The sequence below is a fragment of the Rhea pennata genome, chromosome 11 (assembly GCF_028389875.1).
Source record: "Rhea pennata isolate bPtePen1 chromosome 11, bPtePen1.pri, whole genome shotgun sequence".
Classification (NCBI taxonomy): Eukaryota; Metazoa; Chordata; class Aves; order Rheiformes; family Rheidae; genus Rhea; species Rhea pennata.
The window spans coordinates 19,018,657-19,045,194 of record NC_084673.1 but is presented as its reverse complement, the minus strand read 5'-3'; the positions used below and the strand labels follow the sequence as shown (position 1 = coordinate 19,045,194).

The 26,538-nt window shown below is 46.3% G+C and overlaps 2 protein-coding genes across 10 annotated transcripts in view; both read left to right on the top strand.

The window, feature by feature from the left end:
- Window positions 1-12,121, top strand: part of LOC134145282 (synaptotagmin-like protein 2) — a 71,883-nt gene extending 59,762 nt beyond the window's left edge. For 2 of the 3 annotated variants that reach the window (XM_062584644.1, XM_062584645.1), the window contains 7 exons: window positions 696-865; window positions 1,690-1,792; window positions 3,387-3,548; window positions 4,429-4,507; window positions 5,092-5,191; window positions 6,201-6,406; window positions 8,140-11,856. In XM_062584644.1, coding sequence (XP_062440628.1) covers window positions 696-865; window positions 1,690-1,792; window positions 3,387-3,548; window positions 4,429-4,507; window positions 5,092-5,191; window positions 6,201-6,406; window positions 8,140-8,285 — 966 coding nt within the window. In that variant the 3' untranslated portion in view covers window positions 8,286-11,856. Of the gene's footprint in view, window positions 1-695; window positions 866-1,689; window positions 1,793-3,386; window positions 3,549-4,428; window positions 4,508-5,091; window positions 5,192-6,200; window positions 6,407-8,139; window positions 11,857-12,033 lie in introns of those variants that run through there. The other variant, XR_009959575.1, reaches the window with a different exon arrangement.
- A 5,872-nt stretch (window positions 12,122-17,993) lies between these two features.
- Window positions 17,994-25,858, top strand: RAB39B (RAB39B, member RAS oncogene family). 7 transcript variants are annotated; one of them, XR_009959555.1, is made up of 4 exons: window positions 17,994-18,265; window positions 22,110-22,330; window positions 23,685-24,753; window positions 25,393-25,858. XR_009959555.1 is itself a non-coding variant. In XM_062584455.1 (4 exons), the coding sequence occupies exons 1-3, from the start codon at window positions 18,051-18,053 to the stop codon at window positions 23,798-23,800; spliced, it is 552 nt and encodes a 183-aa protein (XP_062440439.1). In that variant the 5' UTR covers window positions 17,994-18,050; the 3' UTR covers window positions 23,801-23,820; window positions 25,393-25,858. The 7 variants fall into 7 exon arrangements, 6 of the variants coding, with proteins under 6 accessions (XP_062440439.1, XP_062440438.1, XP_062440443.1 ...); XM_062584455.1 differs by having other exon boundaries at window positions 23,685-23,820; XM_062584454.1 differs by lacking the exon at window positions 25,393-25,858 and having other exon boundaries at window positions 23,685-23,820; window positions 24,588-24,676.
- Window positions 25,859-26,538: the final 680 nt, after the last annotated feature.

The window sequence follows — 26,538 nt, the reverse complement described above, 5'->3', positions numbered from 1 at the left end:
TCTGTGGTTAGTGGACACACACAGGCAACAGTGTCTGGTGGGACACTGGCTCTTCAAGACAGAGACTGTGTTTATGTCTGTTTTGTACAGCTCCATGCACATTATGAGCAAGCAACAGGATAGTAATAGCTTGGCATATATTTCTAATTGGTATGAGTTTTACTAGCCTAATTTAAAATTTGAATGAGAGGAAACTCCATCTACCAGAAGTAAGAAGTTTGTATAAAGATAGTTCAAGTTCTCTCAATATATTTCTTAATGATGCGACTGGGTCAGGACAGCAGCCATTTTTACTGCAGGTGTGGCGAAGGGAAGGACTCACGTGGTACCCAGTTAGATTGGACTCAGTTGACTAATGCTTTGGGATTGAGGGTGAAAATGTTAGGTGTTGGTAGAGCGTTCAGGAGAACAGTCACCTAGTGCTTCTTAATTTTAGTCTGGAATAGCACATCCCTATGAGACCCTTTTTCAGGTCCTGTTCTCATTCTCTTAAATCCTGGTTCCGCAGCCCTTGCTCGTGTGAGTGCAGCTGCAGATGTGCACCACTACTGTGTCAAGAGCGTAGTACTACTGTGGAACAGAATATGCAGATTGTTTCTCTGGGAATGCACTTTTCAGACCATCCTCTTGGTCCAGAAACCAAGTCAGGAGGCTGCCTATTTCAATAGCACTAACTTTACTTTTCCATTTGGCAGGTGAGTGGCAGTGTGCTCAGCGTTTACAGTGGCGATTTTGGGAGTGTGGATGCCCAAGGTACCGTTGAGTTTGCTTTAGACTACGATGAGAAGAACCGGGAGTTCCAGATTCATGTCTCCCAGTGCAAGGACCTAGCTGTTGTGGATGAGAAGAAAGGCAGATCTGATCCGTGGGTGCCTCATGACTTCTAAACTGTGGAATTTTGTGTTCTGGAGTATTTTTTTTTCTTGTGTTTTTTTTTCTTTGTGAATGTCATGTTTTCCTCCCTCCTCCAGATTTCTGGTGCATGCTTACTGCTGGGAGTTTTCCAGCTGATGGTCTGGAGCCATTGGCATCAGTAGAAATGTTGCTGTAGACTAAAATCTGAATTAGATTGAGTGCGCTTTGATCACTACAAAGACAGTTTCTGTTATCACAAGAATGTGTTCTTTCTTGGTCTCCCTGTGGCAAATGCATTTCAGTAGTACCTCTGGAGATGTAGACACATGTCCTTGCAAAAAGAAAACCTTAGAAGTGCCATCAGGTAACACAATGGCAGTTTTACAGAGGTTGGCGATCTCTAGTTTGGTGATGAAAATAAGCTCAGATTTGAACCCTGAAGGAGAGAGACTTAAAATCAGAGTCCTTGAGACATTCCACTGCTTCCCTCCTCTCTTATTTCACCCTGATTTTGAAGGTGCAGAGATGCTGCATTACAAACATTTCAGAAAATAGGTATATGGCCATGTTTAAATCCTTGCTGGCTTTGCAGATTGGCTAGGGAGCTGCTTATTCTGAATATTGGTGGTATCCATCCACAGCCAGTGAGATTTATAAGTTTAGTGCAAGCCAAGTTAACACCCTAGCAGATCTCTTAATTAGTTTTGGCTCCAGAGAGTCAACTCTGGGTCTTTTGTTCCCATAAATTCCAGGTCACCATTCAGAAATCTCACTCACTTATTAGAGTGTGGTGATCCTGACGAATACCCAGCTGGAGTTTGTTTTCTTTTACAGGTATGTCAAAACTTATCTGCTCCCAGACAAAGCTAGAATGGGTAAGAGGAAAACCTCAGTGAAGAAGAGAACAGTGAATCCCATTTATAATGAGGTGTTAAGGGTAAGCACAAATACATGCTGTGAAAAATTGTGTTGTAGCAGGCAGCTGTGCCAGGCCAGATGGTGAAAGAGCCTCTTGATAGGGGTCCTTCACTTGCTTCCTGGTAACACTAGGGGACAACACTGGGGCTGTGATGCTGCGGGGGAAATGAGTGTGAACTTCTCATAGACAGTGAGAAGGAGCTGGGCCTGCACAGCTCCTGTGTGCCGGCTGGTTGGTGTGTGTTTAGTCTGTGGCCACAGCTACATCTCATCCTCCATCGGAGGAGGAGAATTTACTGCTTACTGTTGAATACATTCAGTGGTATGGGGAGAACTGGAAATAAGGGAATTGACAGAGACTATGGATTTGGCTGTGTGGAAGGTGGCATGTGAGTCTTTGTGCTGTTGTACTTACTTACTCATCTGCTAAACACTGCGATCAGGCTGGTGAGGGCATCCCGAATGCCCAGGGGCAGCTGCGACTGCTCCCTGGGAAGGAGCTTGAAGCACCATCCTTAGGTCTGGGAACTGGAAGCTGGAAGGGAGGGGAATAGCTGACAAATGGATGGATTCACACTGTCTCTGGAAATTAGGGACCAGAGAAAAGTGACAGATTGCAGAAAACTGAGGAGAAAGGAGCCAGAGAGAAATGTGACTTCTGAATAGCTTCTGAACTACTGAAAAATCAGAAATTTGTACTTGCTGGTTTGACTGATGCTTTCAATCTTTTTGTAAGAACTGGAGGGTGAAAACAAGCAAACCGAATCAGGCAGGAGTCACCTTGCTATACATTAAAAGCAGGAGACTAGAGGATGCCAATGTGTCTAGTAACTGGAGACTTTCCATAAGCTGCTCTGATAGCAGGAGCTTCAGACAGCAATGTTTCAGGTTGCACTAAAAGGGCAAAAAGAAATTCCCCAAAACTACCACTCCCAGAACAGTGTCAAAAAGTCCTCTGATCCCACTGGTGTAAGTGTGAAAATATGAATGCATGCTAAAGGCTGAAAATCAGAGGGCAAATAAAAGAGAATCCCTAAATATATTACTGTAAGTCCCACATTATGAGTCAGGCTCAGACTTTTAGATATGATGGCTTCAGGGTTTGTTTGTTCTATTGGATTCTTGAATACAGTATAAGGATTGTTTGGGGGTGAAGGGATTTCTGAATGCTCATGTGATTATCTCTGCTATTTATTTCTTCTTACCTTCCCTGCCTTGCAGTCATAAAGCATGGGACTATTAAGACAGATCTTTATTCTGTGATCTTACTCATCAAAGCATAGAGAATTATTTAACAATGTCCAGACCTATGTTAATAATTCTTGAAAGAATAATTGGTTTTGTCCTAAGAAGAAAAGAGCGCTAAGTTTCCCTATGCTCAGCAAAAGAGCTTTATTAGAGTGCTGGTGGTATCACCGCAGCACAAAAAAGAGTTGTTCAGAGCAGGACCAGTCCTTAAGAGCATGTGTGGAATGAGTTTGTGGCTCTCAGTCACAGCTAGTTCAAGCTTTTAAGTAGTTTATTTCCAGTTTTGAAAGCAGTTCGTGAAAATTTTAATTTTGGAGCTAAAAACACAAGGGTTTGAACAACCTGGCTTCTCTTTCTTCCTCTAGTATAAAATAGAGAAAATGGTATTGCTGATCCAAAAATTAAATCTCTCTGTTTGGCACAATGACCCACTGGGACGTAACAGTTTCTTGGGAGAGATCGAAATAGACTTGGCCAGCTGGGACTGGAGTAACAGGAAACTCAACTGGTACACGCTGAAGCCCCGGGTGAGTGCCTCTCAGCTGCGGTCCTGCTTCGTAGCCCAACTGCAGAGCCCTGCGGGGTGGCAGAAGCCCTCTCTGGCTGCTTGAGCAGGGCTGTGTTAGCTCAGGGCTTGTCCCGCTGAGCCCCCGCTGCCCCTGGCCGAAGGCCCTGCAGACGGCTGCTCTGCGTTGCACCATGGCAGTGAATTTCCTGCATGAAGGGAAGGCTCCCTTGAGGTCTCTGGGCAGTGAGGTGGAGCCAAACAGCCTGAATTGCACCCTGGAGAGTAAAACAACTCCTCCATCCCAGCCCCAAGCCCTGGCCATGTTAGTGCAATATTTGCAGTGCTCAAAACACAGACCTTCTTGGGTCTTATTTTACGACCGCTCTCTGGGGATAATGAGTTTCATAAATGTGATCTGACACTAATCAACAGAAACTCCTCTGCCTCTCTCTGTATTCGTTCAAAGACTATCCCTGAAAAAACAGTAGAGTACTAGGTGATGTGATCGGACATGCCTTGGGAGGTAAATATTCAGGTGCCAGTTCTCATAAGGCCTGTACGGTTTCTTGAATGCTTCTGGGTTCAGAGGTCTGATCTGAGATCCCTTTTCAGAAAATAGAGGACAGCCAGCTTTTGGAAATGAGATGTTTAGTTATCTGGACACAAGCTGGTCACATCTCGAAGGGCAACCTTGCTGTGAATCCTCAAGCGTTTAGTTCTGATGGACTAAGGTTGAGAACAGAATCACAAAGTAAGGGGCTGCCCCTGAGAATGGGCTGTTTTAGCCATGCAAAATCAGAGCTTGTCTGTTTGTGCCCCTGCATTAAACTCAAAAGCTGCTTGCCCTGTGGTGTTAACACAAGCCCTTGTTTAGTCAGTCATAACTGTTTCTGTTTCAGAGTCTTTCTGCCATTAATGGTGTGGATCATCGAGGAGTGATGAATTTGTCTATTAAGTATGTCCCACCAGGAAGCCTAGGTAATATATTTTGCACATTAAGAAGAAGTATTGCCTGTTCATAGGTATGCAGTTTGCAATGCCTCATCTCTTTTAGGGCTAGCTAAAGACTAATCTCATTAGAGCAAGATCTTAAGAGATCAGCACAACGGCACAACACTGGTGCTTCTTAGCACCATCTGCAGACTATATGTGATTTGCAAGTCTGGATTTATTGGGAGACTGAGGGAAGAGAGGAAGGGCTCAACAGCCTTAAACTCAGCAGCTGTTACGATCACCATAGGCACTGCTATGATGTGATGGCAGCAACATGCAGTCCCTCTTATCATGGGGCAGGCACGAGCTTAGAGTTCGCTCAGAAATTGTTCTTCTTTGCTGCTTCAAAGCAGCACCAGCAAGTGGTACTGGGTGCCCTCCGCAGCTGCAAGCGTGGAGGGCTGGTGGTAACAATATGGGACGCAGGTAGAGGAGTGCAGAGCTCCTGATGAAGTGAGTACACAGAGAGGTCATATTTCTGCTCCCTCCAGTCCCTGGAGAGGAAGCCTGTCTTCTTGCTAGCTATGTAAGGACTGGCGTGAGAGTTTGTCTCTTCTCCTAAATGGCAGGTCCCAAGAATCCCCCCTCTGGTGAAGTTCACATTTGGGTCAAAGATGTCAAGGACCTGCTGCAGTTGCGTCCTTCTGGAGTTGATTCCTTTGTGAAATGGTAAGTGCATGAACATGCTTTGATGTTGGGTCTTTGTCTCCAGAGAGGGGTTGAACGTACAAAGCAGTGTTTTTTTTTCTTCTCTTTTCTCCAGCTCACTTAACAGTGCTTCCATCCTATAAAGCGTATGTGTTACCTCGTGTTCTGTAGGGATGAAGAATTGCCCTTGTTATTTGCTTGGGACCAAATTAGAAAAATCCTTGCTGTGATAAAGTTCTCAGTCAACCAATATCTGTGACTCACTAAGTGATTTTACCTCAATAATGTCTTACTGGAAGAAATGTGTGGGTGCTGTGCCTCAGCTCAGTGCGTTCATGTGAAGTTGGGAGTTTTACTGTGATACGAACTTGTGTGCAAAGTTTGAGAATGTGTTAGGGACTCACTAGGACTGACATATAGGCACTTGGAGCCAGCTGTGGTCTTCTCCAGCTTTCAGTGTGTGGATGTTTTCTGCAGCCTGGGAGATAAGGTCTGCCTGTTACATGGGAGAAGGTGCTGCAAATATTCCAGAAAATTAAAAATAATTTAAAGGAATTTCAAGATTTTTGAGACATTTGAAGTGCTCACCATGTTTTCCATATATTTCAAACCCTTATGGAATTCTCCTGAATAAAAGTTTGTTGAGTAAGAATAAATATTTTGAAATGCATTCTTTGGCACTTAAATGATGAAAAACTATGAAAACAGAAATATCTGAAAGTAATGTCCATCTCTTTATTTAAAGTGTCAACCTACCAAAAGCTTTGCTGAAAGCAGGGAATTTTAAAGTTTGTACCCTCCTTTCTGAAAGTACTTGCTTAAAAACTGGATTTTCTTTGCAAAAAGGATTTGGTCCAGGAATTATCAACATTTCCCATTAAATCTATAGAGACTTCTTATACTTTGAGACCCAATTCCTCCTTATTTCACAATTAAGGTGTGTTTAGACCCATGTATAGAATTTTGTAGGAGCAACTGAAACCTCAGTGATATTCTGTACTACATGCTGTATTTTTTTCTCCTCTCAAAGCTATGTGCTTCCAGACACAAGTAAGAAGAGTTACCAGAAGACCCGAGTTATAAAAAGAGACACAAACCCTGTTTTCAATCATACTATTGTGTATGATGGTTTTCACACAGAGGATCTAAAGGATGCTTGCGTTGAACTGACTGTGTGGGATCATGAAAAACTAACCAACCATTTCCTTGGAGGAATCAGGCTGGGCCTTGGGACAGGTAAGCAATTTTCTTTACATTTAAATGAGCACTTTTACTATATTGCTGAGTCACATGATATAATGATAAGTTGCAGAGCATCTGCAATGCATGGGGAGTCTCAGTAATTAGTGTGGATCTTGCTACTTCAACCACGCATGTTGGTCTGGGATGGAGCAGACGCCAGTACTGTGATGGCAGCTGTTCCAGCAATTTCTGCCGACATCAACTCCCTAGTCTGGCAAAACTCAAGAACTCAAGCCTTGGCTCCAGAAGATAGCAGAGAGCTTTACTTCTCTTATCCTTCCCAAGGAGGCTATGTTACTCATTAATATATTTCTGTTTCTCTGAGTGAAGAGTGTTCACAGAGGAAGATGAAAATATAGAAACTTGAATACCACGTGGGACAGCACCACCTGGTGACTCTGTTCATGTCGCCTCCTCCCTTAAAATACTTCAGTAGCAGGAGTAACTGCTGTTTGAGAACCAGGGCTAGATACACTATTTGTTCTGGTAGAGAGCCAGCACTGAAACTACAGCAACTGGAAGTAAAGCACAAATTGGAAAAAATGTGTATTTTTTGGTTCAGATGATACAGTGCTGAAAGACTGTGGCTGAGGTGTCCTTTGCTTCACTGGGAGATGGTCTCTGTCTCTAGGAGTTAATGGCGTGAGGTTCTAGTTCAGAGGAGGACTTAGACTTGTGCTTAGCTTGAAGAGTTTCACTTAGTGAGATTACTCACTTTTGAAGATAGGAAAACGTCCAATATTTTTAAATCTCAGTTGTAAAGAGCAGATGGGACTGTATTTCATTGCCCAGCTGTAAGTCGTGGAGGTTTATCCCTTTCTGAATGTCCTATCGTCGCTTTCAGTGTACCCCATATCAAGGCTTTTACAGATTGCATGTTCAACTTTGTATTTTTTTGTAAGTAAGTGGGATGTCTAAAAAATTCTAAACTGGGTGTATTTATTATTAAGCAAGAGGACTCCCTGAGAGACGAAAGACAGACAGAAGATCCCAGGGGGTTGTGATAAAAGAAAATTGTCCCTTGAGGGTATTTGGGAAAGGCCTGTAGCAGCTGGAAGGTCTGCCTTGCAGGTGCACTTAGGTTTATTAGATTTACTTTTATGTTCTCCGTTTTCAGTCTTTATCATGTCACCAGAAGTGTTGTAAACTGTCCAGTGTGAAGTGGCAACAGGAATAAGCTTATGGACAAGATATGAAAATACTAACCCCAAGATTAGCTATGAATCAAATTTAGATCTGTAGTTGACAAGTAATAGGCATGTGAAAATTTGGTTGAATAATCAACTTGGAATTAAATGTACACACTTTTACAATATCATATGTTTGATTCCTAAGTAAATGAAATGTAGAGCAAGATAATTTTGATGTATACCCCTTCCTGTCCACAACAAGATTTCTTAAGGGGGAAAGCAAGCCTTTTAGACCCTCTTTACCACTCTGAAAGAAGCAAGGAAGAGCTTGAGCCCAATATTATTTTCCATGGCAGATCACATTTAAAGTTCTTGTGATTTGGGTCTTTTACATTGACTTCATTCTGAACTCTGGTGTAAAGTGGAGGTCCTTAGCAGAGGAACAAGAGGTGTTGAGGGTGCACCTTGCCAAGCAGCACTCAGCACCTTTTAGGCTAAGACCCTACCTGCAGCACTTACATCCCATTGAGTATTTTTGTGTGGAGTAAAAACTCTGTGGGCTGTTCCTAATGTTACCGTCTTCTTATTCTTCCTAAGGTTTGAGCTATGGCATCTCTGTGGACTGGATGGACTCCACGCAAGAGGAGGTGGCCTTTTGGCACGAGATGATGTCTGCTGCCAATGAATGGATCGATGGATTGCTGCCACTGCGCTCATTGGCGGGGAGGAAAAAAATGAAATAACCCCCCATCTGTGCTGCAGAAAGGCTGAATGTGTTTGTTAGGATTAACTTCTTGAACAGAGGTGATGGAGATCATCTGTGGGCCAGACAAGTGCCAGGTTAATTAGGCAACTGATGGACAGCACTTTGGAGATGTTAAGTACTGATTTGTCAACAGAGGACCTAGAAGATGCTAGACTTATGCTATGCTTGATTATAAAGAAGAAGGAACTTCATTTGCCTTTTTATTTAATCGTTTATAGTCAGTATCTTTGAATTCCATAAAACTCTGGGAACACTGGCAGGAAAGAGGAGGTACAGATATCTTTTTTTTTTTTTTTTTTTTAACTGTTTCTGGTGTAATTTTTTTTCCTGTGCAGAGATGTAATTGTACTAAAGCTACAGCATGGTATTATTCATACTCCCCTGCAAGTGGTACACTTTGTACTTGATGTAGGATTGCTCCAAGTCATCAGCCAGCACTGTCTGTCCATTTGTCGCTGGTGATAAAGCTTCTGTCACGTGAGGAAAATTGAGATCCGAGGTGAGTTTAAAGAAAGAGGACTGTTTGAAGCAGAAAATGAAGCAACCTGAGGAGGATAACAATGAGAAATTCAATGTATTAATTCCTTTCTGCTCTAATATGAAAGAGAAAAGTGATGGTCCTGCAGCTAGTGGGATTTTGCAGCCAGGGGCTGTTTTCCTAGCTTTCCCACAGGCTTCCTCAGTGACTTCAGGCAAGTTTTTCAATTAAAGGACAGTTTCAGTGCAATATAACCTAACGTGCTTGCCCAAATGTAAAGTATGGTTACATTACTGATGTGCCAAACAGCACCTCTGAAATGCCTTGTATGCAAAACATTTCACTATGAAATAATGATGTAGGAAACCATGTCGTGTTAGCCTGGCGCAACGGATCAGGAAAGGAAGGTCTAAACTGCGTGGGAACCCAGGAGATCATGGCAGAGGTGAGCAGAGAGTGAACTCATGCAGAGTGGAGCTGACAGAGCTACAGGGACTGGGGAGAGTCTCCTGCTGTCCATGGATCTCATTGCCCCTCCGGTCTTCCTTTTGCCCGATGCTGGTCAGTTGGAATTATCTTTTGGGCAGTGCTTGTAAGAATTTTGCATCTGGCACATTAGCAGTGACAGAGTGGTATTATGAATGCATTTTGAAATGCAGCTCAGTAATTTCTTCTTTAAATGTACATATTGTGATTAAATAGAATGTTTTTTCTTAGTCATTAGCTGGTCTCCTTATACCTATCTTTAGCATGGTCTGAGTAACAAAAAAGCAAGCAAGAGAGGTGTTAGATGTTGTCATGTCAAAATGAACCATTTTTTGCCCAAAGGTAAGTGAAATATTGCGGAGAAATTTTTATAGCTATCTTACCTTAGATTTTGGCTCTGTGAATATTTTGATATTCTTTAATGTATTGATTTTATTTTTAACCCAAATGCGGCATAAATTTTTAGCTTAGCAAAGATGGTTGTAAAACAAATGAATGAAAACATGTATGCTAAATCTAAGAAGACTTTTTCTGCAAAATGAAGATGTTTGGAAGATAATCAACAGCTCTTGTGGGGAAGAAATAAAGAAGATATTTTTGTGATGGGGAAAAAAGATTATACTTGAATATGTACTAGTTCTAGTACTGAAAGCACTAAGAGAGAGTCCTTAGAACAGCAGAATTAAATAATGACTAAATTAATAAAGGACATGAAGTGTATATATAGCATGTCTACCCAAAGATGCTTTGTATTGCTCCAACCTGGCCTGTTTCAGTCGCCAAGGTTTGGTCATTTATTACCCCTGTGGGATAAACTAGCAATATTGGGCCTAAGGTGAGAGTTTTTATATGATTAGCTTTACCTATTTAGGTGCTGAGCACGTGAGTATTTGTGCGTATGAATAATTTAACTATGAGGAGCCCTGCTCATCAGAGCGGGTGGCTTGCTGTAACCAAGTTACTTACCTGCAGGGTGGCTGCTGTCACACCAAGCACTTCCCAGTCCCGCAGGGCTTTTCCTGTGCCGGGGGGATTTTGGCCGTGGACGGTGGTGCCTGGGTTCTCTCTGCAGGGCCAGTTGGGTCTCATCTTGGGAGGATTCGATTGATTTCTCTGCATGGCAAAAACGGAGTTACCTGCCTGCTCCTCCTTCTCACACGCAGCTTTAGCACACATGGTTGCGGTGATTTTGCCAAAGCTACTGTTTCCATCAGTGGAGCTGGAAACGTTTGTGTTGGTGTTCCAGAAAGTTAACATCTTCTTCAGTTAGTGGTGCAAATAAAGGGAGGAAAAGGATGTCAGCAGGCCACTTTCATCCCAGAGTAGTTGCTTGGGTAAATTTGGCTTGAGACTTCATGAACAGAGTATGCATTCAGATTCCACTGAAGATTTTTGTTAATCTTTTGCTGACTTGTTTATTTAAATTAAGCCCTGATTAACTTAAGAAGCTTTCTTTGGTATTTGATAGTTTATCAGAGTAAAAGATTACACTGCCAAACCACATTCACAATTGTAACAGAGTTATATTTGAGGTGATAAAAGTCGCAATGCCGTATCTGTTTCACTTAGTACGTAGAAAGCTCTGTATCAGCAAGGAATGGAAGGCACTTTACTGTCAATGTTGTAAGGAGGACGAGAGGCGCTGGTGGACAGCAGGCACACGGCCTGAGTGTGTGGCTTGTGGTGCTGACATTCGTCATCTGTGAATTTTGCATGTAAGAGAGAAAGTGCTCAGGTCTCTAGGCAGATGCCTATGGTCACATCGACGGGGCTTAATTAAAAAAAACAACAGTTCAAGAGTTTTCCGTGTTTACCAATTCATTGTGGAATTGTGTAAGTAAAGTTTTGCAAGAAGAAAGGACTTTATATTGTGTTCAAGAGTGCCTGAATACGAGCGCGGTGCAGCCAGCGAAGGCCGTGGGAGCCGTGCACAGCCCCAGTGCCAGCGGGCAGCTCCCGGGCCGCGATCCCATGCTGGCACCAATGCGGCCCCGAGGCCTGAGGTTATGGGCTGGGGCCCCCCAGCAGCATCCTTTTGAAATAAAAGCAAGCTTTGGTATCTAAAGTGGAGCTGGACAACTACTTTCCATGGGTGTTCACATTTCAGAGTGAGTGGGCTTTCTTTGAGTTTATGCTTTATTTATGTATCTTTTTCCTGAGCGCTTTACAAGTAAGGGAAGGAGAGAAAGCAAGACTATAGAAGGTATTTCTGCCTAGTCAGACCAGTGTAATTCGTGGTCTGTACCTATTCAGAATTGTTCACATTACAAGTATTGGAAACCATCAAAAATAGTTTAGAAACATGAGAAGTGAAAGGTTTGCTGACTCTTGAACAACATCCAGTGAGTGTCTCAGAGGAGACGGGAAAAGAAGCGGCTGAATTAATTATCCATTACTAAATATTTGCTCAGCTCTATCCTTCACCAAGACTGAAGGAGAAGAAATTTGAAGTACTGTAGAGATTCAGGGAGAAAAGTACTAGAACTGCTGGCTAAATAAATCCATGTAATAACACAATTTATTGAAATCAAAAGTGCTGTATTTTTGCAGGCTTGTTAAATTAATTGAAAAAATATGTATCAAATAAACCAGTGTATGAAAAATTGAATAAATAAACACACTTTGGTTCCTGATAACTAAGACTGTGCCTATTCAGCACTAGATTGGTTGGTTGGTTTTATTTGGCTGTTGGGTACTTTAACATCTTTCATCACTTAATCCCTTTTTCCTTTTTTTAACCTGTCTACTTTGCACCCCTCAGGTGCCCTAGTTGTCTGCTGCTACTGTCGGACGGGCCGCCCGAGAGGAGCTGCCACTCCACACCTCGCCGTGAAGCTCGCGGGAAGACGTCGGGGAGCTCGCGTGAAAGCGCCGTGCGGCTCGCCAAGCCGCTGCCAGGTGGGTGCTGCCGGAGGTGGCTGCCAGCTCCGGAGCATCCTGCCAGCTGTCCCACCCCCACGGGAAAGTGCCTGGAGCAGAAACCCCTTCCCGGGGAGCGGCAAGCGTCCTTCTCTGTGGGCTGCAACCAGGAATTGGTGTTAAGTAGGCAGATGCTTCTTTTTTAGAGTGCTGTAGCCAGTGTCATGGCAGGGCTTGTGTCTGGGCTGTGGCAATCCAGCCTCTGCTCTGTGCCGGAATTAGCTAGACGGGCCCTGCTTTAGCAGGTCATTTTAGAGGGAAGGGAGACCTGGGTATGAGGACATTTCTGCTGGTCTGTTTTCAGAATTTTTTTGCAGGACTGCAGTCAGTATTTAGAGACTTACTTGGCATCCTTTAGTTTACAAAATGGAAAATGCACAGCAACACAAAGCCACAGATTCCAGGTCCCTGCAAAACCAAAAAGCCCTCCACAATTAGTCCTCAACAGGCAGCTTGTGATGAAAAGGCTTGTGTTTACAGGCGTAGAACAGAGCAAACACACGCACATTCTGCCTTGTCTCACTGTAGAGACCTGTCTGTGCTGCCCTAACTTGGAGTGCTACCAGTAGGACAGACATTGGACGGCAGGTGTGCAGCAAGCCGTAATGCCGTCCTGCTTGCTGCTAACAATCACAAGTAGCTCTTGCACTATGATCGAGCAGTCTGAGTGCTGGTCTTGGGAGGGGGAAGAAATGTAGGTAGCTCTGACACCCACTCTGTAGGAAGAGAACTCACAATAATCTTTTGCTTTCCTCCTCTCTCTCCCACTCACCATTACTAATTTATCCTGATTGTAATGGCTGCTGTTTGCTCTAAGCAGATCCTGTTCCTCTTCCTGGGAAGATGTGAACAGCTTCAGGGACATAATATTCCTAGTGGAGGAAATATTTGTTCTCAGACTCAAGCTGACTTGGGCAGACATGGTGATCTTTTGACAGGAGACCCACTTTTTCGGCCAGCCAACCCATGACCTTTTTGATATGATGATAATCTGAAGTGAGACTCAGGGGCTGCATCTGGACTAAGCCATCCCACTGTATGAGCTGACATTTAAATTACTGCCATGGGGAAATGTGTTACAAAGAATGGCGAGGTCTCTTCAAACACCCTGCCGGCCCTTACTCTCTGGGGTGGCTGGCGAGGCTGGGTGCTGTTGCATGCCTCACATTTCCAGGGATGCAGGGACAGGCTTACTGCTGTGCGGGTCCACCCTGCGTGATGTGGACCATACTATACTGCAGCTTCATCTCTCCTGTCTCATCAGTTTGCAGAGCAGATGCTAACGCTGCCCTGAAGCACTGTCTTCCACCCCAAAGGTCACATGTGTCTTTTGGCCATGGTTCTGGGTGTCTCCTGTGTCCCCCCATCGGCAAGCTGCTGGCCAGCTTTGCAGCCCCGTCTCCCCAGTACCGTTCTGCTAAGGAAGGAGTGTAGCGAGGAGGAGGCAGAGCCTCCTGCTCAGAGGACAGAGCAATTCAAGCTGTCTGAAGTCAGGCAGCTGCTCGGGGCTGGTCACCCGGTTTCTCAACAGTCCAAGGAAGGAGAGTAGCGGTGGCAGAGGACAGTTCAGCCCATCAAGCTGGAGGGGATGAATTGCTCACAGGACCTCCCTGTTTAACTCGGCTCTGGAAGGAGCTTAAACACCTAGTTTAGAACAGATGTTTAGGTAACATGTTGTTGTATTAATATGACCATTAATATAAAGACAGCATCACTCAACCATGGCTGTTTGAGGCATGTGTCCACCTTACTGCCTCTGACCTGAATACAGTATGACTCTGAGGGACCAGTGACCCCTCTGCAGGATGCCACCTCCGGAGAGTAACCAGCACGGTTGGAGCAACCTTGATGCACTAGACTCCACTGCTCAATACAGACATCTTGCCAACAAGTTTAAGTTTGGAACGGGCAGTTAGACAAGTTTCCCAGGTACAGAGGCTGCTCTTGGTTGCCAATCTGCTGCTAAAATCCACCACTGTGAAGGACATTGGAGCCCAGCCAAAAGCCAACGTGGGGCAGAAGTGGCCCAAGTGTCTCCTGGCACTGTGCCATAGTCTGCACTTTCCCTGTGCCTCTGCCGTCAGTGGCTGTAGGGCTGTCACTTTGGCACATAGGAGCCCTGCATTGCCATCCCAGTGCCTGCTGTCAGCTGGGCTGTCAGCTCCTGAGTGCTGCATGGTGCCCACGGCTTTATGCTTACCTGCATCGCCCTGACAAACTGCGGGCATCATCTGAATAGTAAACATTAATGCCTTCCCGTTGTTCTTGGGTTTTACAGCAGCATGCACCAGCTAGCACTCTGTCTGCAGTTGCTTCCCTGTCAATAGTGTAACGTGCATGGGTGTCACATCTCCGAACATGCTTATTTTAACAGGGATGGTTTTGGGGCCCTAGCTAATAAATTGCTTGCTGTTGTTAGCCAGCTCCATTCTCGTCACTCCCCTCACGCTGATGTGTGGCCTACAGCGTGCTGTGCTGCTTTCAGTGAGTGACAGGTCTCTGGCTGCTTTAGTGATACATCACAGGGCGCTGGCTGTGGGCAGTTTATTGCAGCAGTGGTCAGGAACTGCAGCACAAGCGGGGTTTGGTGTAAAACCCCCACCAGGGAGATGCACCAGGTCTTGCTCCAGTTGGCAACAAGGTGAGAAGGCTGCGTGTGTTGGGCACCTGGGTTTAGACGGGTGTAATGAGTTCTCAAAGGGTGCATCAGGTCCTAAATTAAAAGTGTTGACTCACAAGTACGCAGCTGATATCTCAGATTGCCTGTACCAGAAGTCATCAACCAGAGACAAAGCAGGAAGTGCTATGTATTTTGCAGGCCTGACAGTGACTGGGAGAGATCCCTATTGCTGAAGTTACACTGGTATAAAGCCAACTGAGGCTAGGTCATCTTCACTCTTCCAGCTGTGGATTCGGTTGTTTTGGATCAGCAGCATGTTAAAATCGATGCCTCCCTGATGCATTGCACCTTTGCAGGTTCGGGCGCGGGCACAGGTCCCGGCTCTCTGGCTGTGTCACACCTCTTTGCGCTGGGCGTTGAAGGGCAGCTGAGAGCCTGATGGGTGCACTTGGAAATGGCATTTCAGAGACACTCCCTGTCCCCCCCTCTCTCCCGCAGCTCTTTCTCAGCTGTGGCAATGCAGAGGGGTTGCAAAAGTGCTGCCTGAGCAGCTCCTTAGAGCTTCATCACATAGTATTAAATAAATAAGAAATATCCACTCTCATAGCTACAGAAACAGCAAGCTAACAAGCGAGGCTGTTGTTTGCTAGTCCTCTCTCTTTTTGCCCCAGTTTTCTTGCCTTAAAATAAGGTTTCTAAATAAGAAGGACCCACTGTCATAGCTGGTACATGGCTGGTTTTCATTTTGCAGAGGAGGAGCACCCAGGTGTACAGAGGTGGCACTTAGGAAGGCCTTGAACCAACTTCTGCTTGTCAGTGTGGGGTTTGAGACAGTGCCTGCACAGGAGCTGCCCTTGGCCTGCTGCAGTAAAGCCAATGGCTGGTTTTGACCCAGTTTATGGTGTCCCACCGAGGCTGCCAGGACGTTCAAGAGCCCAGTCTGTTTCTCACCTACCTTCACTTGTGCCGAGGTAGTTTTTGTGGCCAGTTAGTTTAATGCACCTCTGTATGAGTGTCCATACTGCTGGTACTGTCAGCAGGCTAGGTGGAACGTGCAGATGGGAGGAAATGTCTTGGGAGAGCCACTGGCTAATGCCCCAGATGGCTTCAGAGCACCCTGGAACGAGGTAGCTCTCCTCTGCGCTCCAGTTGCACCTGTCTGCACACACGCAGACACACCCGCTCCTGTCCCCAGCTCGCAACCCTGCTTCAGCAGCAAATCTAGGTTACTCTTCCGTTCAGACACCAGAGTTTCCATTTGCTAACACTGTACCAGGACAAAGGCTCTCCCAGGATCTCATTTTCTTCTACCTGCTCGGTCGCTGCTAATTAATAGCGCAGATGCCTACTCACATAGCTTGTGTTCATCTATATGCATGTGTTCAGAGAAGATGAAAATAATACCCGTGTGGTGGGATCCTACGTGTTTATTTGCTGGGAGAGCAGGTCCCTGATGCTCCAGGAAAGCCATAGTTTTTCCCTGAGTTGCTAAAGCATCTGCTGGGCACCATGCCACCCATTCGAGCCCTCCCAGAGACACTGCTGCCTGATTCACTCGCAGGCTGTCAGGGAGCCAGCGCAGAGTGACCACAGGCCATCTCGCCTGCGGTCCTGCTTTCTGTTTCTCCTGACACTTGGCTGTCAGGAATCGCCCCAAAGCAGCGCTAAGAGCGCAACAGCAACTTCCACTTTCAGGAATGCTTTAAAAGCCTTGTGCTGGCTTCAAATCCCTGAGAGAAAGGGAACGGAGGGACTGTGTATGGGGAGGAGGAGCGAGAGAAAAACAGTTAAGAGAAACCACAGTTTGTTGTGGGATTGAAGTACTGGGCATCAAATACTCAGAAATCATACAGTAAAATGCAACAGATCCCCAAAAAGGATTGCTGGCGATGAATCGCTGGTTAATATACTGATAACTTGGATTTATGGGTTTAATATTATATTTCTGCACTGTTTCTGTTGCTGTGCAAATTGCTTCATTGTTTCTTTCCTGTCCTGAGGTACATAAAATGGGACAATTCTGCTTAGTTTCTTTAAAAAATACATTGTATTTCAAAAGGCATTAAAAATAATCCCCTGCCATTTTATCCCCTGAGACCAGAAATGGCCTGATATCCTACTCCAATTTACAAGCTGGCTAACTAGCTTGTACCTATATAAATGCCCATTTCTGAGGCTCCAGTGGATGTAATGGTCACTGTGAATGTACTGTGTGTTTCATTGGCAGGATGTGTGAAGACCTCCTTACAATGAGATCGCTTTCCTAAAAAGAAAGAAAGAAAAAGCCTTTCCTAAATTAAAAAAGAAGTTTTTTTTTTTTTTTTTTTTTTTTTTTTTTACAAAATATGGCTTAATACACGCATTTTAACACCATTTTTAGTGATCACACTGGGTCACGATGAAACCTCTGCTGGGGCAGGCGCTGAGCAGCCTGGCGCGCGGCAGCGCGCGGCGCCGCTCGCCTGCGCGGGGGCCGTTAGCCGGCGGCCGTTACCTGGCGGCCGTTAGCCGGCGGCCCCGGCAGGCTTTGCGCGCGCCCCGTGCCGAGCGCCCACGGCGGCGGTAACGGTCCCGCCAGGTGCTCAGCCCGGACGGAGGCCGGCCCCGGTAAGGAGGAGCGAGTGCAAAGCGCCTCCCCTAAGCTCTGTGGTGCTGAAGTTGCCAGGGCTTCGGCGCAAGCGAGCGGCCGCCGGAGGTGCCCTGCGGCCCGCGGTGCCTCCCGCGCTCCGCCCCGCGTTTCGAGGAGGGGCCGCTCTTCCAGGCAGTGCGGTAGCGCGCGCGGCCCGGCCGCCATTGCATCACGGCGCGGCGCGCGCGGCCACGCCTCCATTTCGGCAGTTCCGGCCACGGCAGGGGGCGTGTGGGGGGGGGGGACCGCGCTACCGCGCTCCGCCGCCCTCCGGGCCGCCGCCAGCGCGCTCCGCTCCGCCCCGCGTCCCCACAGCCGGCGGCGGCGGCGGGAGGCGCCCGCGGTGGCGCTGACGGCCCGGCGACACAAAATGGAGCCCGCCTGAGCGCGTGCGGCCGACGCAGCGCGCCCCCCCCCCCCCCCCCCCCCGCAGGCGCCCCCTGCCGGCCGGGCGGCCCTTACCCCCCCCCCCCCCCCCGCGGGCGCCCCCTGCCGGCCGGGCGGCCTCGCGCCTGCGCGCTGCGGGGCGGAGCGGGGCCGGCGGCGGCGGCGGGGCCGGGCATGGGCGACGCGGGGCCGGCGCGGCGCTGAGCGGGGCCGGCGCGGCAGCATGGAGGCCATCTGGCTCTACCAGTTCCGCCTCATCGTCATCGGGGACTCCACCGTGGGCAAGTCGTGCCTCATCCGCCGCTTCACCGAGGGCCGCTTCGCCCAGATCTCCGACCCCACCGTGGGCGTGGACTTCTTCTCGCGCCTCGTGGAGATCGAGCCGGGCAAGCGGATCAAGCTGCAGATCTGGGACACGGCCGGGCAGGAGCGGTTCCGGTGAGGGCGCCGCGCGGGGCCTGCGCCGGGCCGGGCCGGGGGGGCAGGCCTGGGCCGGGGGGGGGGGGGGGCGGACAGGCCGGGGCCCGTCCCGGGGCCCGAGCGAGCCGGCGGGCGAGACAAAGAGGAGCCGGGGACTGGGGCGGCGGGACCGGGGCCGGGCCCCGAGGGCTTTCCTCCGCGGCGGGGCGAGGCGGCCGAGGCGAGCGCTTGGTGCTTGGTCAGGGCGCACGCGGGCCGGGCCGCCCGCGCGGCAGGTGTCGCGGGTGCGGGGGCCGCCCCGGCTCCCTGCCGCTGCCGCGCGGGGTCGCGCAGGGCTTCCGCGCGTCTCTGGCTCTCCCCCGCTTCGGCGTCCTCCTCCCTCGCGGGACGCTTTCCGCGCTCCGGATTCACGAGCAGCTTCGCATCGCTTCCACTTTGGTGTTAGAGCGACTCGCCTGAGGAATGTTTTCGCTGTATTCGATAGACGAAATCTCCCCTGCCCCCAGCCCGCCCCCACCCCCTGGCTGCGTTTGCATCCGTGACACAGGCATACAGCCCAGGAGGTGCAGTAGTCGGTCCTCACCCGGTGGCTGGTTTTTCATCTAACGCCGAGCAGCCCTTCAGGGCTACGAGCTGGTGCTTGGGGCTGTTGTGAGAAAAAGCGCTTTGGCTCTCAGTTGCATCAGCTCCCAGGCCTGGATATGAGAATTCGAAGGGTCCCTGGCCGAGGTCTTTAGAAAACGTGCCTGTGTGACATCCCCTGTTCGTGCTTTTGCTGTAAAGAGCAAAAGCTGTCGGATGGCTTCAGTTTCCTTCCTTTAAAACACAGGGAGGTTTGGGGCCCCGGAGGCTTCTTACCCTTAGTGGTGCTGGTTGACCCACACTGGCTCTTGTTGGGCAAATGATGGGCAGGAGACCTTTGGCTGCAAGGGCAGGCTGAGATGGGCAGCAGTGTTCAAAGTGCGAGAGGCAGCAGTGGCATAAAAATACACATTGCTCAACTTTGAAATGCCCTTGCCGAAGCACAGACATAGATTTGCTATGTAAAAAGATACAGGGAAAGTGAGCAAGCCCCATTACCTAGTTAGTATATTGTAAAGAATGAATAGGTCAAGCAAAAATCTGCTTTGTATTTATTCCTTCCAAGTCACCATTAGCATGATGAGAAATCATGCCCGTAAAGATCAATTTTACAATACTGTGGATGTTTTCAAACCATGGAAGCTCTTGGGCTTCTCTTGCAGGCTCTTAGCAAAAGGCAAAATACAGTTAGTGAAATAAGCTGAAGCATCTCAGGCTTGTAGACGTAGACAAGGTGCATGTGGTCTACAGCACCCTCCAACGTTTTTTGTCATAGCTCAGAGAGTTCCTTAAGAAAGGAGCTCTCTGTTTTGAGCCCCCCATTTTTTGTCTGCTCTACAGTAATTTGACAGCTGTCCCGCAAGGAAGAAAGCAGTGTAGGTAGTCCTCTGGTTTTATCTGTCTGTGCTATTTTACTCTTCCTGAGCCCTGTTGTGAGCTCTCTCATGCTGCATAAATGAGAAGCAATTTCCTTGCAGTCAAGCCAAAATTATAGTTAAGCTTGTGCCTTTTTGCCAGCCCGTATACATGCTCTTTTGAGGCAGCTTTGAGGCTGCTTTGGAGCAGTAGAAGAACAGAGTCCGATTCTTCCTGGATCCAGCAGTTTTTGCCCATCTCTGGTTGCTCTACTCGCTCGTCTCAGACATGCTGTTGTGTAATGCTAACAAAAGCAGAAGCAAGGGCAGCTACACGCGTGGAAATGCATACTATCACCTCCAGAAGAGCGGTTTCCTCGCCGGCCGCTCTCCCTCGGCTGGAGGGAAGGACTCAAACAAACGGCACAGGAGCCCGGGTACAAGAGCTCGCCTGTGAGTATATAGCCAAGCAAAGCAGAGTTCCCAGAAAGAGGAAGAAGCTTTGCTAAAACTTGCTCAGAACAGGTGTGAGCCCCTGTGCTGTTCAGCTTGTGTACCTATAGCTTTTATAAGTGCAACTTGTGTAAGCGTGTGTTGTATCAGTGCAAGCATGGTGGGAGGAGTGGAAGGAAGAGCCAGAGAAGAGCCTGGCAAAGGCATTGGGGAGTGAAGGACAGCATAAAGCCAGCGTGGTTTGCTTGCTGCGGATGGTGAGGAAAGCAGTCTGTGGAAAAGAACTTTAAGAAAAGGCACTGAGACCTTCACCTAGTTTTACCTCAGCATAGCGTTCAGCTTAGATCCTGTCATGCATTTCAGCAGTACCTGAGGCATTGCTGATGTTGGCAAGAGGAGCCAGGGCTGATGTACTGAACACAAGGGAGAAGCAGAAACTCCTGTGGCAGTGTGGGATGAACTCAAGTACTGATATCTGTTTGCAGCTGGTGTGATAGCAAAAGGCAGATATAATTCTCTCAATGCCAAATGTACAGAGTTACTGTTGTCTCTGAGCCAGATAACTGGGAGAAGTCATCCAAATGCGTACAACATATCTTTTTTTCCCCCCCCCCCCTCACCTAGCTTTCTTCAGTGTTTAGCTGTGGATTTTCTCCCATCACGCCATGCCACACTGGATGTTTGTTGATAAAGCAAAAAACTGGAACACTTTTTTTTTTTTTTTTTTTAAAGACAGTTTCTCTAGATAGGCAAACACTGCAGGCCTGACTAACCTTTAACAACAGTCTTGCACAATGAAAGAGGACTTGTCCCAAGGTAAAAATGAAGCTGTGCTCACATTTCCAGGAAGGCCCCAGTATAAAATCCTACAGCAACTGAAATCAGTCATTGCTGCTGCTGGTTTTAGATCTAAGCTATAACTTTGCACCAAGAAAGACTGCAATTTTATACAGCGTCTTGGTTTTTCCAAGTGTAGCAGTCACTGAACTGTAACTCTGCTCAGCCTGCCATTCGCAGCTTAGCTCTGCAACCCCGTCTGGGTTAGCTGATTTCATTTGTTGTTTCTGACTGTGTTAAAAAAAAAAAAATCTGCCTTGCTCAGAGGAATTGTGGAAGATGCTATCCAATTCTCAACCTGTGGTTTGGAGGTTCCTTTTTTTTTTTTTTTTTTTGCTTAATGTTTTCAATATTCACCAGGAACAAGATCAACAGTAATACAGATGCCTCTAGGAAGCTATTCTACCATTATACTGTTGCGTGGGAACTAGGCCTGGATGTGCCTGTTGAGCGTGCTAGCGGTGATGGTGCGTGCAGTCACTTTGACAACTGGCATAGCAGGAGGCATTGCAGTGGGTGGTTGTATCTGTGCGTGTACTGAGGCCTGTGGGTATATGCTGGGAGAGACTACAATGCCATGGGCTGCCTTCCAACTTTGTAACCTCCCTCTTTGCCTCTTACTCGTGCTTCATTCCAGGGGAAAGAAAAAGAAATTTAATTTGTTGCAGCACTTCTAAACCAATGGGTTAGTTGAGACAGTCAAAGCATTTATATGTGGAAAGCTCTGTAGTCTAACAGTAAAGAGCATACTGAAATCCACTCTAGAAAACTGAGACCAAAAATGTTGTGAGGCAGAGAGGGGAATTTTTGAACAGTGCAGTACTAAACCACTAGGACAATAACCCACAGGAGAAACATGCTATTCTCCATTGCCTGAAGTCTTTAAGCCAAGATTAGCTGTCTTGCTGAGAGAGAAATTATACAGCGTATGAATGGCAGTGCTAAGAATTTACTGAATGAAATTCTCTTGCTTGTATTCTGTAGGGTGCTTTCTTAAACAAATGTGCTCAGAACTGCAACATTTGGATTAAGAAAAAATACTCAAAACAAACAAACAAAACTATGCAAAGTTTGCTCTGCACTTCCTCCCAAATAGCTGCAACTCATGCATCTCCTATGGATTGTTCTTTTTCCAGGTCCATCACCAGAGCCTACTACAGGAACTCGGTTGGCGGACTCCTCCTCTTTGACATTACAAACCGCAGGTCCTTCCAGAACGTCCACGAGTGGCTAGAAGAGACAAAGGTGCACGTCCAACCGTACCAGATTGTCTTTGTTTTGGTAGGTCACAAGTGCGACCTTGACACACAGCGGCAAGTCACCAGGCACGAGGCTGAGAAACTGGCTGCTGCATATGGTATGAAGTACATTGAGACCTCAGCTCGGGATGCCATTAATGTGGAGAAGGCCTTCACTGATCTGACTCGAGATATATATGAGCTTGTTAAAAGGGGGGACATTTCAATCCAGGAGGGATGGGAAGGGGTAAAGAGTGGGTTTGTCCCAAACGTAGTGCACTCTTCAGAAGAAGTGGTGAAGTCAGATAGGCGATGCTTGTGCTGATCTCTTCTAGTGAGAAAAGTGGTGATGAACTCTACTAACCACCTGTATTCTATTAAGTGAACTCAGTGTGACAGAAGGGAGAGTAACCCTCCCATTGTGAACAGCCTCCCACGTTGTTTTGGACCCCAAGAGAACAGAGCCAGGAAAGAAATGTTCTGTTCCAAATAACCTTTCAGAATTGGGAGCGACAAACCTGAGAATGAGTGAGGGTGCATGTGTATGTTGTAAGGAGACAGGAAGCAGAAAGGAGGGGGAGCAGGAGGGAGTGCGTACATAGGCAGATCTGAATGAGATGGCATGTGCCAGGGAACTGCATGTTGTCCTCTTTTAAGTCAAGCTATAGCTCCATTCCGTCTATTGCAGCCCCAGTATGGGTAGTTTAGTAGTATGACACTCTGACAGAGAGAGAGAGAAAGAAAGAAAACATCTTGGTTTGTGGCAGCTGTTTATTACCAAGAAGACAGATGTAACAGCAGTGTTTCCTCATAAGGCCAATGCCACAGGAAAAGAGTTTACTGAAAGGGTATACACACTTCTGCATTTTCTTTTTTTATGTTCTTGAATCTAGTTCAATATATTAAGACTATTATGAGGGATTTAAAGAGGAAAATAATAGCTAGTTAATTGGTAATTAAAATTTAAATGGTACTCCCCTTCCCCCAACAATGTTTTCCTTGCTGTGCTGAACTGGGATGCGAAGTGGTGACTGCTGCTCCAGATGTAATTATTCAATGAATATTTAAGTATTATCTGCCTAGATGATTAACTTGAAAATATCCAGAGTTCAGGGCTAGACAACAGAATTAAGTGATCGGGAACATGAAGCCAGAAACATGTCCTCATATTCTGAATCTTAAGGCTAGAGTATTGCAGCCAGGTGGACACACCAGAAGTTTCGTCTTGCTGTCTTTGTATCAGTGACCTCTCAGGTGTCTAACCAGCCAAGGCCACAAGGAGAAATGGAAAGGAGGAGAAAAAAAAAAAAAAAAAAAAAAAAAAAAAAAGCTTGCAAAGCTTAACTCAGGTGCATCAGCCATCCTCAAAGGTGAGATATGCTTTTAAAGATGTTAAATAGCGTGGAAAGCAGCAGCTTCCATCAGTACTTTCTGCTGTTAAAGTGTCGTTTTCTTTCTTGGCATCGGTGGAAGAGAGCACTAGAACTGGGAAGGAGAAGCACAGAACAGAAGTGTCTGAGTGGGTGAGAAGGAAAGCCACAAGAGACAAAATAAGAGGAAAATTTGTTTTCTTCCATGTTTTAATTTGACAAAGGAAGATCCATCTCAGGTTGGTCATCATAGGTTGGTAGCTTAGTTACAAAGGCCATTTTCTGGGAACACCATTCACTACTTGAGCTTTGCTTCTGCTAAGTTTTGACTTAAGCTTTTGAAGTGCATGCCCCTGTAGCAAACCTGGGACGTTTTAACTTACTAAACAAACAAACAAAACCACTATAGTGACATCTGCTCAAGCTTGCAAGCTTTCACACAAGCCTGCTTAGGGGGGAGGGATTAGGTGAAACCCCAAGAAGCATCTGGTGTTCACTTTCAGCCCTCTAAGTAGGTAAGAGTAGAATTCTTGCTTCTTTAAGCTATGCCACCTATGAAAGTATGGGTATCCTGGTTGCTATTGCGCTGTCTGTTTCTTTGCTTGGACCTGTTCTATGGTTTGCAGCACCTGAGCAGGTCTTTTTGGACAACATCTGTGGTTTCTATATTAGAGCTGTTAAAACAAGCAAAAAAAAAAAAAGAAAAAAAAAAAAAGGTAACAGTTTTCGTGTTCTGGAAACAATGCGAGTTCCTGGACTCTATGGGCAAACAGCAGAGTTGTACTTGCTGGGAGGGCACTGGTGGCAGGGAGGAGTTGCAACAGTCCAGCGCATTTTGGGAAGCTTGTCACTGCCAAGGACCCCTGGTCAATCTGAAACTGGCTATAAACACATTGAAAAACCTTATGCTAAGGCCCATCAAATTCCAGGCAGAGTCACTGGTGGTTGGGTTGAGTGTCCTGAAGGTACAAAAAAAAATCTCTTTATAAAAAAAATCTCTTTCTAGGTAAGCAGAGCTGGAGAAGATTGATGCAGAGAGAGCCACGAGAGCTTGGCTACCGTGGGCTCTCTACCTGCAGCTTCTGCTGACGCCAGCGGAGAGCACAAGGTCTCTTCAAATCAGGACCATTAGTCTTGTTTTGACTAATGCAAGGACAAACAGATAGAAAAGGGTCAGTGTCTTTACTCTTTGAATGATAAGTAGGCCAAACAACCACTTCAGCCTCTTGAGGGTACAACACTGCTCAAGAGGTGTGTCTTGGAGTGCCTAGCTGAAGCCAGAAGCTGGCCTAAAGGCTGAGCTTGAGTCATACATTAAAGACAGTAAAACTTTTGGATCTAGCAGAGTTTTAGCAATACCAACATTTTATAAGCCTTCATGCAGGAACCTGGCCACTGGGGGGGAGGGGGGAGAAGACCACCTCTCGCTCTGTATGCTGTAAAGACAACCAATACTTTGTCTAATTGGTTTGGGACATTCCCCGTTTCCTGCTCCCAGAAAGCCTAAATAAGTAAGTGCATTCAGGCCTTAAGAATAAATCTTGAATTTATAATACAAGTATGGAACAGTACAGAAGAAAATGTATGCAGTCTTAACTACTTAGATGTAATAAATGGTTATATTAAATTATAAGAAAAATCATTATATACATCTTTTTCTAATTCCTTGCATTTTCTAGACAGCTTATTAAAAATATAGGAAATGTAGATTCATCTGTACAAAATTTGGGATGTTTTTTCTAAGATGAAGAACTTATAGGCTATGCTAAGAATTCTTTTCTAACAACTGGTTTTAATGCTTTGACTTCTAGCGCAAGAGGGATTTAGGGAAGTCGGAAGGTGACACCTTTCACAGGATAAAGGTCAGGAGCTCTTTTACTCTAGGACAAAAAAAAGGAAAAAAAAAGAAAAAAAAAGCTAACTTTTTGTGGTCTTTACCACACATTAAAAACAGTCTGCATGCTAGATGATTGAAACTGCTCAGAACCTCCAAAAAAAGTATACTATATGCCTTTCCTTGCTTTCTGTTATGCACCGTAACAAAATGTGAAAATAATGCTGTATTTAGCTGTATGTGATTGAAAATATGCTTGTATTTAGCAAAATGGTTACTATGTGATAATGTGAAATTCAAAACTTGTAAAGAAACTTCAGTGTTTTTTTCCCCTTCTCCATTCTTTATCAGTAGCCATCTAATACCTGTACTACAGCAACCTTAACTGAAAATCTGATATGGACTAGATCAACAATAAACAGCAGACACCCTTTGCAACAGTATCTGCTATACATTTTTCCTTTGCAGGTCCTCTGCTTTAAAACCAGCCACCTACCTTGCTGAGAAATACTATCACTATTCTGTAAAATAGAAACAAAACAAAACCACCCCACAGAGCACAAACAGAGAATCTGAAGAACCCAGAACTTTTCACTCTTGTACATGTTCCATCCAAACCTACATCCCGCAGTAGTGGGGAGGGGGTGGGGAAGCACCTTCTGACATCTCGTTCTTACAGTAACGAAGATTTAACTGCGACAGACAGATCAACAGTGGACAGAGATCCACCAGCTGCAAGCTACCATTCTTGGCCCCCTCCCCTTTTTTTTGCTTGATATCCAAAAATACCAGGCTTATATAACTGCCATGGGCATTCCCCCCCCCCCCCCAAACCCAGGTACCTATTGACTCTACTAGACATTTCCAGCTCTGCTGCCGCCTCCCCCCGCTCTAACACAAAACATTAGGTCATTGGTATTGTACACAGTACTTTTGCCAGCACATAAATGCTTAACTCATCATTTCATTGTGCACAACAAAGAAAGGCAGTTTCTGCCTTAGGAGCAGCCAGAGAAAGGGGGGGAAGCATGCTTTAGCCTGTTGGGAATCTCATTAATCCAAACAGAAGAGAAAACTACAAGAGAAATCAGGACATGTTTGCAGCTGTCTTTTAATTGCTGAT

Coding starts and splice junctions, on each gene's coding strand:
- RAB39B (XM_062584453.1), top strand. CDS start 18,051: ATGGAGGCCATCTGGCTCTACCAGTTCCGCCTCATCGTCATCGGGGAC. Junction 18,266..22,109: donor GCCGGGCAGGAGCGGTTCCG/GTGAGGGCGCCG, acceptor TTCTTTTTCCAG/GTCCATCACCAGAGCCTACT.